This window comes from Anabas testudineus, chromosome 21 (genome assembly GCF_900324465.2).
Source record: "Anabas testudineus chromosome 21, fAnaTes1.2, whole genome shotgun sequence".
Classification (NCBI taxonomy): Eukaryota; Metazoa; Chordata; class Actinopteri; order Anabantiformes; family Anabantidae; genus Anabas; species Anabas testudineus.
Genome location: NC_046629.1, coordinates 772,891 through 784,875, shown reverse-complemented (window position 1 = coordinate 784,875; position 11,985 = coordinate 772,891). Strand labels below are relative to the sequence as shown.

The 11,985-nt window shown below is 43.2% G+C and overlaps 1 protein-coding gene across 1 annotated transcript in view; it reads right to left on the bottom strand.

Annotated features, from left to right (window-relative positions):
* ttn.2 (titin, tandem duplicate 2) overlaps window positions 1-11,985 on the bottom strand; it is a 195,467-nt gene that overhangs the window by 85,190 nt on the left and 98,292 nt on the right. The window contains exons 107-126 of the mRNA XM_026376595.1: window positions 10,264-10,387; window positions 9,566-9,832; window positions 9,268-9,365; window positions 9,010-9,178; window positions 8,324-8,593; window positions 7,586-7,852; window positions 6,808-7,086; window positions 6,041-6,449; window positions 5,618-5,742; window positions 5,274-5,540; window positions 4,363-4,632; window positions 3,926-4,225; window positions 3,198-3,500; window positions 2,810-2,997; window positions 2,417-2,531; window positions 2,035-2,322; window positions 1,767-1,918; window positions 1,383-1,530; window positions 708-1,007; window positions 57-344 (exon numbers count right to left, since the gene is read on the bottom strand). Coding sequence (XP_026232380.1) covers window positions 57-344; window positions 708-1,007; window positions 1,383-1,530; window positions 1,767-1,918; window positions 2,035-2,322; window positions 2,417-2,531; window positions 2,810-2,997; window positions 3,198-3,500; window positions 3,926-4,225; window positions 4,363-4,632; window positions 5,274-5,540; window positions 5,618-5,742; window positions 6,041-6,449; window positions 6,808-7,086; window positions 7,586-7,852; window positions 8,324-8,593; window positions 9,010-9,178; window positions 9,268-9,365; window positions 9,566-9,832; window positions 10,264-10,387 — 4,627 coding nt within the window. The remainder of the gene's footprint in view (window positions 1-56; window positions 345-707; window positions 1,008-1,382; window positions 1,531-1,766; window positions 1,919-2,034; window positions 2,323-2,416; window positions 2,532-2,809; window positions 2,998-3,197; window positions 3,501-3,925; window positions 4,226-4,362; window positions 4,633-5,273; window positions 5,541-5,617; window positions 5,743-6,040; window positions 6,450-6,807; window positions 7,087-7,585; window positions 7,853-8,323; window positions 8,594-9,009; window positions 9,179-9,267; window positions 9,366-9,565; window positions 9,833-10,263; window positions 10,388-11,985) is intronic.

Here is an 11,985-nt window from a genome sequence, read left to right as displayed (position 1 = left end):
CCGAAACTAAGAAAGTAATAATTAAAACAGTATTTGTTATTTATTTCCTGTCTCACCGAGGATGTTGACGTCCACGGTGGCAGTGGCTCGACCGCTGACATTGGTTGCCTCAATAATATACGTGGAGCTGTCATCTCTCACCGTCTTGGCAATGGTTACAGTGGAATGCCCCGGCTTGGTCTCAATGGACACTCTGTCATCTGGTTTAAGGACCAGGTCGGCCTTGGTCCACTTCACCCTTGGCTCTGGCTTACCCGTCACCTCTGCGGGCAGTTCGATCTTGCTGCCAGCCTTAGCAGTTAGACCAGCAAGCAGTTTGGCATCCAGATGGATCTGTGGAGGTTCTGCATGGAAAATAACGAGGAGTTGGCCAGAATTTATATATTAGAAGATGTTTAACAGGACGTTTGGTGAAAAGTAAGTTAATCTGAACTTTTCCAACCAGTTTGTTGAACATTATTAAATATCACACACCTCCATTTGTTTTACACTGTGTGACGAACTCTCATCAGTGTTCGTCTTTAATAATCACATTTAGGTTTTTGTTAAATTGAGCAGGTTAAAAAAGTGACTAGTTAGTCTAGTTAGGCTGCAACTAAACATAAATGTCATTGTCTTCCTGGAGCTGAGCTCATTCAGATTAGTTTTACTTAATAATCAATCGTGGCTAATCTTCCTCAGTGCATTCAGGAAAACTTTCAGGGTACCTATTGGATCAATAGCCTGGATCTCGTCTGTGGCCTTGCATGGTTGGCCGGCTCCCAGGCGGTTCAGTGCTCGGACTCTATAGGAATACCACTGGCCCTCAGTCAGACCCGTCACCTGGCATTTCAGGTCAGGCACCATATCTCCGCAGGGCTCCCACTTATCTGTTCCTCTCTGGCAGCGGTCCACGTTGTAGCCTTTGATGCTGCTTCCACCATCGTACTTCGGCGGCTCCCAGGTCAGGAAGATGCCGCTGGCTGACTTGTCTCTCCACCTGAGGTTTTCTGGTGGGTCAGGTACCGCTAGAGAAGAAATGATGTGGAGGGATTAGAATGTTTTTTGGGACTCTGTTGTTGAAGTACTACATTTGGAAAAGAAAGAAGACAGAGTGTCGAGAGAGTGCACTGCCTATTCAAAATGTGGAGTAATAAAACACTGACACAGCGACTGTGTGCACAAAACATAGTAATAATAAGAAGAAGAAAAGCCACACACAAACAACATATGCATACATCTCCATTAAGCTACAAATCCAAAACTTACATAAACCAAAGCAATTAAAATACAAAAAATACCTTTTCACTATATCTAAAGATTTGGTTGAAAATAACAAAAAATAAAAGTTAACAATAAAAACTAATCTAATTTGAGAAGCTTCAGCCCTTGGTTTGGCTCACTTGCAGGAGAAGAGACGTTGACAGGCTCGTCAATGTACGCCGGCTCTCCTGGTCCACACTTGTTGCAGGCAGTGACCCTAAACAGATACTCCTTCCCTTCAACCACGTCTGTGACAGTGAACTCCAGGTCCTGGATACCTGTGACCACCTGAGGGTCAGGAAAGAGGGACAGAGTTTGAAATGATTAGTGTTCATCTCAATAAGTGGTTTATTGCTGTGTAGTGATGCTGGCGTCATTGGTAACTTCGTTAAAAACACTTTTTCTACCATATCTAAATGGAGGGTTTTGTTACTTTACAACACAAGCATTTTCATTTTCAAACTCCTACTCTAAACTTCTAACAGTTAATGGCATCATCAGTTGTTTAGAGGTTACTGTCACACCTTCACCCAGGTCTTGCGTGACACATCGCGTTTCTCCACTTGGTAGCCTGTCAGAGGACTTCCTCCATCGTGCTCTGGAGCCTCCCAGCTGAGGTGGACGTGCTGCCGGGTCACCTCCAGGACTTTGAAGTCTTTTGGAGCACTGGGTGATGCTGGAGGACAGGGACAATGATGATTTAACAAAAACTAACAAACTACTTCATCTTGGGTAAGTAATTATTCAAACTTCAGGTCTGTTCTAGATTTGAAAATAGTTTTTATGGCCCACCGATGACATTGACATCAATATCTCCAGAGACAGATGTGACGTCATTCTCCAGCTGCAGGCTGTAGGTGCCTTTGTCTGGTCGGATGCTTGGTGTGACAATTAGTTCGGCAAATGTTGGCCTGGTGGTCAGTGTGACGCGCTCATCAGCGCTGGTCAGCTCCTTCTCTCCGAAGGTCCACTTAGCAACAGGGGTTGGATATCCGGTGATGGGGACTCTGATGGTGAGAGGCTGAGGGACGATCACCTCCAGGCCGTCTTTGAAAGCACTCAAGTCGAAAGTTGGTGCGACTGTAGAACAGAGAGTTTTCAATTTTCCATAAAAATTATTAGTATCTCACTAAAAATCTTCTCAATTAAAAACACAAGGCGTTGTTTGTCTCACAGTGTGGGTCGTCAGCCAGCAGTGGTCCGATGATGTTTGAAGGGTCTGAGACTCCTGCGGCATTTTCAGCAAACACTCTGTAGTTGTACTTGCTGCCGTACTTCAGACCAGACACCTGAAATAAAAAGATAAAAAGTTAAAGTTACAGAGGTAAAAATAAAAAAATAAAATCTGTGTGTGAGTGGAATTTGAGAGAAACAATCTGATGGGGACTGTTAGCTTAAACTACTATGAAACAAACGTGATCAAAAAGAATATTCACACACTTTTTTTCTTGTATTCATTTAATCTGTACAACTTTGTTTCACAGTATTTACTGGATGAGAATAAACCCTGAGCTGTATCTGGTCCCTATCATGCTTCTACTGGATTGATCTAGATTGTTATCTGTACCTTGTAAAAGAGGTCCGGGCAGAGACGGGCGTTGCAGCGAAGCCACTTGTCTGTGCTGTCCTCGCAGCGCTCAATGATGTATCCAGTGATAATGCTGCCTCCATTCTTTAGAGGAGTGTCCCAGGTGAGCTGCACTGAGCTCTTGTTCTGGTCCTGCCAGGACAGGTTCAGAGGAGGGCTGGGACGCTCTGCGGGAGAGAGACAAAAATAACACGCAATGACACTCGTCTGGATGCACTCGAAGTTACTGCTGAATTGCTTTTGTTTCTGTAAAGTTGATAGATATTTTATGTTTCACCTGGCTGTATGAAAAGTTTAGCTGACGTGGAACTACTGTGTCTGCACCCTTTTTTTTTTACTGACCAGTCACTATGACGACCCAACTCACCGATGGGATCCATGATCTTGACGGGCTGGGAGGCAGCGCTGGGCTTTCCGACACCGGCTTTGTTCTCGGCTTTCACTCTAAAGATGTACTCTTTATTCTCAATAACATCGTTAACGATTGCAGTGAGCTCATCGGCTTTAGACACCTGGACGGGCGACCACTTCACAGACGTCCTGTCGCGCAGCTCGATGATGTAGGAGGTGATTGGAGAGCCTCCATCTGACTCAGGGGGCTCCCAGGAGACAGTGCAGCCAAATTTGGTGACATTTCCCACAATCACATTTAGAGGTGCATCAGGAACATCTAAATCATGATAAACAATTAAACAAGTTTGTTCCATTTTTTATTAGTTTAACTTTCAATAATGGAATTCATGCTGTGTAATAATGAGGCTGGAGGAAAAGTAGTTTCAATATCTGACGTGATATTTTTCTTAGCATTTCTTCATGTGACAGATGACAACTGCTCACTATTACATGTCTTAGACAGACAGTGGTGGAAAAATATCCTCAAGTAAAAGTATTTGTTCAAAAGTGTTTAAATATTATATATTATAGTTTAACAACATAATAATAAGAATATTTCATAATAATAATGTCACAATAATAACATATAATTTTGTAGATATCTTGTATTGGATTATCTGTATTGATGATCATTCATCACAAGTACTCTAGTTACACGCCCATAGTAAATTAAAACGCACCAGGATACTAAGTAAGTCTTACCAAATTTGTTCTTGGCCTGCACAGGTTTGTCGGTCTCTATATTGGGTCCGCTGCCGACCCGGTTTCTGGCACAGACTCTGAACAGGTACAAGGATTCCTTCTGAAGGCCAGTCACTGTGTACTCGGGACTCTCTGCGTGATCAGTGGCCAGAGTCCAGGTCTTACGCTTCACATCCCGTCTCTCCACCGTGTAGCTGATTACCTTGCTGCCACCGTCGCTCTCAGGTTCCTCCCATGCCAGGCTGACCTCGCCATCGGCAGTGTCGACCACCTGCAGGTTCTTCACTGGTCCGGGAACGTCTAAAAATGGACAAATGTATTAAATCGTGAAGTATCCAGTATTTTAGAATAACATCAGTGGATAAGTTACTTCTCTTCATTACAGAGCGGCTTTAGTTGATCAGAAGGTTAGTGAACTGTTTCTTCAGAGAACTCACCAATGACCATTAGGTTGATGAAGGCTTCTCCCAATCCATGTTTGTTCTTGATGATGATCTTGTAGCGGCCCTCGTCAGACTTTTTGGGGTCCTTCAGCCGATACTCTGTGTGGTCAGCGGAGGTGTAGATGTTTTCTTTGGGCAGACTCAGGTTGTCGTACAACCACTCAGCCTCGGCCTGTGGGTAGGCGCTGTACGGGACGGCCAAGACGACTGGCTTCCCAGCATCTGTGATGTAGCTCTGGTCTGTGGTCCTTATCTGGGGCACAGCTGCAGGAGCATAAAAAGGAGGAATGAACAGTGATCTTAGTCAGAGGCAACAAGTCATCATGTTTTAATTAAATAGCTCCACTAGCTTTCAGCAGAAACAAGTACTTAGTACAAGACAACCCCTAATAAGTTAAAATGCTGAACTTAGGATCCAGCAGGTAAAAGATGATTCATTCTGTCTTTTTAAGCTCTGTGTTTGGTCTCCACCACATCCTGAAGGAAATATCTGACCAGTAGCTGCTAAATGTTGCACTAAGTTCACCAGCTGCTATCTGATTGTGTCTGCCTGTTGTTTTCTGCCAAGCATGTAGAGGTCTGTGGTTGTTAAGGTTTTTTGTTCTCATAAAGCTGCTGCAGCTGAAACAACATTAAACATCTAATCACCAATGTTCATTCATGAAATCACATTCATGCATATGACACTGCACCAATGTTTCATACAAAAACAAAAACTTTCCAACCACATTCATGGCAGGTAGATCTTAAATCCATCTTAAAATCTTAAATCCATCTCTTGGCATCACTTTTAAAAAAAGACTAAAAGATTGAAGAGCGGCTCAACAACCTCACAAGGGACAAATCTCTGATGACAATTAATAAAATCGACAGTGACACAGGTGTTTTTGTGGGTGAGCTCTCACCTGCCAGCTCCAGCTTGGCTTTGGCATCTTTGTCTTTGACCATGACCCTGTACTCTCCCTGGTCTCGAGGTCTGATCTCACAGACCTGCAGTCTGTGGACTTTACCCTCACTCATCATTTGGTATTTGTCTCCCTGAACGACCGTCATATTGTTTCTCAACCATTTGACCTCCACTCTGTCTTTGTTGAGCTCCACCTCGAACACGACATCTGAGCCTGGAGGCTCGAATGCGTCCTGTGGGGGTCTGATGATCTCCACTGGGATCTCTGTAGGCCAGAAAGAGATGTATAAAGAGGGCATCCAGAAACTGCAGTTAATCCAGAGTCAATCTGAGAGACCTCACCTTCAACAAAGAGCCTAGCCCTGGATCTCTTCTCATCCACACCACAGGCATATTCACACTCATCATCCGGTCTGCACTCCTTGATCCGCAGGGTGCACATTTTTCCATCTTTTTCAAATGTGTATCTGGAACAAGAAAGAGGGTTATTCAGTCACTTTAAGTTACATTAGTAACTTACTATGTTAGTTTGGGGAACAGGAAATAGTAAAATAGGCGTACTTTAGGTTAACATTAGAGATTAAGGGAAGTTGTGTTTCCTTTTGTGACGTTCAAATTTTAACATGCAGTTTGAAACTATCAAACTTCTTTGAAGTGTGAAGGAACCAGAGTTCAGATGCGGCCTCCTTCTGTCTGATTAAACCAGATAATAGCACACCAGAGCTATTATCTGGTGTGCTGCCACTTTTAAATGTGGTGACGTACCTTGGTCCTTCTCTGATCTCCCGTCCGTTTCGGTACCATTTGACTTCAGCTTTCTCTTTGGTCAGTTTGCATGTGAACTCTGCGTTGTCAAACTCTGTGATGGTCTGGTCCTTCAGGTGCATAGTGAAGTCTGTCGGGGCCTCGCTGATGATCAGCTCGGCAGTGGACTTGCTGTCTCCAGCCACAGCCGTATACTCGCCTTCATCCGCCAGCGTGCAGTCTTTGATGGTCAGTGTGTGTTTTTCTTTGTCGACTCTGTAGACGACGCGCTTGTTGAAGGTGATCTCCTCACTGCCCTTCATCCACTTGAGAGTGGCGTTGGGTCTGTTGACTTTACAGGAGAAGCTGACAGTCTTCTTCTCCTGAGTATCGACGTCCTCCAGAGGAACCACGATCCTCAGACTCTCCTCTGAACAACGACACAACAAACACATGTTCAATACAAAAACCGACTGAATGCAAACGTTAAATCTACAGAAGGAACTCAGAGGTCAGAGAAGTGCACAGTAAAGTGTCAGGATTTATGACTGTCTACTTTCAGTTTATAGAACTTTGGAAAAATCTATTCATGCATGTTGCTCTTTGAATTCTCACTTATATTCATTTAATTTAATTTAATTTTTCATTCTGAAGTTTTATACACTTAACAGCAGGAACCAAACTTTTAGAGCTCATTTGTTCTGTAGCTGAACATACATCTAGTATGTTTTCCCTAAACCCACCTCCACTCCAGCACAGACAGAAACCCATCACTGTGGACCACTGACCTTTGACACTAAGGCTGCCAGAGCTCTTGGCCTGCTCTCCTCTCTGGTTGGTCAGGTTGATGCTGTAGTTGGCTTCGTCTCCCTTCTGGGCATCTCTGATCCTCAGGGAGAAGACATTGTCTCTCTGGACCATCACATACTTGCTGCTCTCGAACAGCGTCTCCTCGTTCTTCAGCCATTTAGCCTTCGCTCCCTCTTGGTTCACCTCGCAGTTCAGGACCACCTCCTGACCTTCTTTGGCTTCTGTGTTCTTCAGTGGCGTGATGATCCTCAGCTTCTCTGCAGGACAACATTCAGAGACAGTAATAAGTGAACATGTCATAGGCTCAGTGTGAACTTGTGTATAAAGACTAAACTTAGGACGTAAAGCAGCAGAAATATTTTAACACAAACAGCTCCCCATTTTTAAGCTACGAGGATAGTTTGGGCGGCAGTAGCTCCGGCGGTAGAGGATTCGCCTACGAACCCCAGGGTGAGTGGTTTGATTCCCGGTTCCTCCTGGCTACTTGCTGAGTTGTCCTTGGACAAGACACTGAAACCCAGTAGTAGTGCCGACATGTACTGTCTGGCAGTTGTCAACACAATTTCCCCAAGAGGATCAATAAAGTATTCATTATTATAGTTTCAAAGCTAAAAATTAAATTGTAAATTAGCACATTTACTGACAAGGGTCATTTCTGTTTTCAAAAGTCAAAGTGACTTTGTCACTCTTCCCACCGGGTGTTTTTTCAAGGACTTTACATATAATGAGTGTGGATGATCTGTGGATGACGCTTACCGCGCACAGTGAGGCTCGCGCTGGCTCTGGTCGATCCGATCATCACCACGTATCCGCCCTCGTCTTTGAGCTCGCAGTTCTGTACGACCAGAATTCTCTTCTTGCCGTCACTGACCATGTGGTATTTGTCTCCCGCCTCCAGCTCTGTGTTGTCTTTCAGCCATTTGACTTCATAGGTTTCCTTGGACACGGAGCAGGTGAACTCGGCCTTCTCGCCCTCCACCACCTCCTGGCTCTGAGGCCTGGAGATGAACTCAGCAGCCAGTTCTGAAACAACAGGAGATGTCACAGGTTAGAGCTGCTTTCATGTGCTACTTTACTCTGGACTAGAAGGAAACTAATTTATTTTTATTATAATGTATTTATTAATATTTATTTGATCCTTTCTTTAATAATTAACACCATTAAAAAGTCACTGTCTGTCATTTTTGCTGACTGTGATCATCTAAGCCTGAGGTAGACAGTAGGTCTCTCTGTTAGTTTCCAGGTTGATCATTGTGTAAATCACATATTTTTGAGACTTTAGAGAACAGGTGCTCTTCCCCTGCACTGGGTACAGTGTCTTTTATATTCTCCAGAACAAAACAGGCAAAAGAGAAAAGGCATGTCCATTTTAATGAACACCTTCTTTTTAATTATTACATTTGCTCATTTCTACTGTCTTTAAGCACATTAAAGTTGTTATTTAGTTGTTTATTAGGAACAGTTCCGCACTTTGGTACATTTTTCTCGTCATACCATTAATCTTGAGGTTTCCGGTAGTTCTAATGCTGGGACTCAGCCTGCAGTTGTACTCTCCAGCATCAGCCAGCTTCAGGTCCTGGATTAAAAGGATCCTCCTCTTCCCGTCCACAATGTGCTCATAGCGGCCGCCCTCTGGCAGCTCCTCGTCTCCCTTGTACCAAGTTACATCAGCACTGGGTTTGGAGACCTCGCAGATCAGCTTCACACTGTCTGTTTCAGTTCCCTCCACGTTAGACAGGTTCTTAGTGAACCTGGCCTCCTCCTCTGCAACCAGAGAAACAGATACAGCGATGACACGAGGTCAGACCTCAGCTGAGCTATGATTACAGACATTCTGGAGCCGAGTGAGCAAACTGCTGCTCAATATTTAGTTTGATACGTGTTACATGTTAACTTTCCCACACAAATATTTCAGATTGAGTCATTTTCCTCCTTTTATCTGGTTTATGACCATGTTTTAGGTCAGGAAACAGAAAATTCAACCGGATTCACAACCTCTGTACACATGTTCAAAACCATCCTAACACAACTACAGAGTCAGATTCATGAAAGAACCCATTTTCACATTCAACTTATCATTTAAAAAAGTTGAAACAGTATTTCAGAAAGATGTGTCCATGCTTGTGTGAAAGAAGCTTAACAGGAAAGTGAACTAATCATTTGATGAGATTCTTTCTTACCTACGACAGTGAGCATGCCGGAGGATTTGGAGGTTTTTGCATCACATTCATATTCAGCCTCATCTTCAAACACAGACTTGTGGATGATGAGGATGTGTTGACAACCTTGTGCAATAATTTCGTATTTCTTTCCCTTTCTGATCTCACTTCCATCCTTGAACCAGCGGACCTGTGAGTCAACAGTAAAGAAAAGGTCACAGAAAAGGATTTTCCACAGTTATTCAGTTTACCTGAGATGAAAGGAAGAGGTGTGCTCACCTTGACGTCCTCTCTGGAAACCTCACATTCAAACCTGGCAGATTCCTTCTCTCTGACCTCGACATCATGGAGCGGCTTCGTGAACTCGACATGTGGAGCTGTTGATATAAAGAGAGGGAGGTTTACAGGGTGGGTTATTTTAAGTATCAGTACCTTTAGTTCTAAGAAGAGTTTGTTTGCGTAAGTAACTACTGTTTTTAGTTTGTACTTAGGTCATTTAAATCATCTTGGGGATCATAACATTACTTCAACACAGAACTCATTGAAGAAGTTTTTATTTTGCCATTTCTGAACTTACGTTCAACGTTAAGGAAGCAGGAGGTTTTGAAGTCTTTAGCATCACAAGCATACGTCTTTGAGTCATCCAGAGTGCAGTCGTGGATGACCAGCGCTCTCTTGCGGCCGTCAACGATCATCTCGTACTTCTTAGTCTTGCGGATCTCCTGTCCGTCCCTGAACCATCTGACCTCAGCATTCTCTCTGGAAACTTCACACTCAAGAGTGGCGGTGGCTGCTTCCTCCACCGTTTGGTCCTGCAGAGGCTTTGTGAACTCCACCGGTGGCTCTGAAGACACATAACAATTCAGTAGTTGTTTCGTTACTAGGCTGATAAAGTAGAGCAACATCAAAACACTCAAAGCCCTTAGGTTTCCTCTCATGAAGAAAAGTCAGCAAATAATAATAATAGAACTTAAACACTCTAACCTGAAGACATTCTGAATGGGTCCTGGGTCTAATGTGATATTGTTGTGTTAACATGAAGAGATGATCTTGACCAGTTAATGAAGTCTGTTTCCCATTTAGCTTCTCATCATTATTTATAAAATAACCCAATGAAGAACTTCCAATGCAGCACACCTGTAGGTTTCAGGTGCCTCTAAATCACCACTTAAGGAGAGAAGCACGTTGTTGTTCTTTTAAAATCTATCCATTCAGGCTGCACTACACTCTGACATCATCAACAGAGTCCAGTAAAATCAGCAGACGTTGTCTTACCTTTGACGATGAGGCTGGCCTCAGTCTGGAAGTCTTTGGAAGCAAGTTTAATTTGTCCGGCTTCATTTAGCTGGACGTCTCGCAGAGTCAGGCTGTGGACTTTACCCTCCGCCTTCAGCACCACCTGTCAGGTTCAACAGAGTCTTTCAGGGTTTTTCCTAAACACAGTCTCTCTGAAAGTTTTGTTTTTAAATACCTGTCAGATTGAAAAAGGTCATGTTCCCTTAACACAGCCTAACTAGTTCAACTGGGTCACAAAGTTGGAGGGTTTAGCATTGGCTTACAGGTGGGTGACTGAGGTGATTACTACCAAAACTGAGTCTGTAAGGATGATATCGTACACGCTGGCTCAGTCATGTCATAGGTTTACAGTAGCTACTAGCAGAACCACATTTTGGTTTTTCGAGGAAGTCCGTGGTTTGGGGATTACTGCCCTGCAGCATACCTGTCGGGTCGACAGCAGAGTCAGCCAAACTGGGGGTTTTTGGTGACATACACTTTGATTGTGTTCCCAGATCTTCAACCCACAGTCGGTCAGCTGATCCCTGACAGCTGAAACGAACGCAGGCAGCTGCTTTCCCTCCCCCGATTTAAACCGTGTGACCTCTGACACCTGTGTATTTCACACTGAGCTGCTGAGCCCACAGCTACATAACTCACTGAGAAGAACTAAAAATGTGCTATGTCTGAGATTAAACCTGTTGTATTTACTATTCCCTATTTTCAAGATCATATCATGATCAAGCACCATAAAAGTCAAAAGTGAAAAAAACCTTTTAAAGACACTGCGGGGTCTCTACAGCTACACTTATTATTGAGAACAGAGCTTTAGTACATTTTAGATGATCAGTAAAGGTCAAATATTTTGGAATTAGTGATGGGACACTAAATTACTAAGTCAATTACCTAAAACCTATTAGAGGCAACAAAGTCTAAATAAAAAGACTAGAAACTGTGTCTTATGTTGTTTTAAAATGTAAGAACAGATTAGTTATGATGTTCTCATCTACAACCTAAAACACTGTTTCACTGTTTATTCACATCACATACGTTAAAACAGCTGGGAGGTGTTTTGATGTCGGGAGGAGACAACTTTAATTGTTTTACTGATCCTGTTTGTTCAGTTTTATGCTACTACATCTTATAAAAGTCACCAAAAAAAATCACAATTTGAGTCAAATTCTACACAGTGAAACTCAACATGAAGCTAAAGGAGGTGATGAGTCTCAGAGCTTTCATTTGCAGTTCAACTTTCAGCCTTTAAACCTGCATTTAAAGGCCATACCTCTGATTTAATCTAGTTTCAACAGGTTTGTAATAATTTCTGTGTCGAAACAGTAAAAGTAAGAAAAGCTTAGAACAGTGAAACATTTTAGTGAAGTGAAGACAGACGACAAGAATTAAATCATCTGTTGAAACGGTTGAGCACATGAACCTCTACTCAAGTGGAATATGTAACATGCAGTGAATCACAGTTGCACAACCCAGAGAGAGATCATGTGTCTTTGGAAAGCTCAGTTCTCAGGTTGCATCTGATCATCAAACTGATCCTGTGTTACGACTGGGTTTTATTTCAGGGTCACACCAAGCTCTATTCTACTGTTATTTCACAGAGAACCTCAATGATTCCAACACATGCAGGAACAGTTACAGCACATCGTGTGAGTTTAGAGCTGAAGCTGTCAAATAGCTCCTGTTGCCACCTGCCCTGCGTCTCAACCT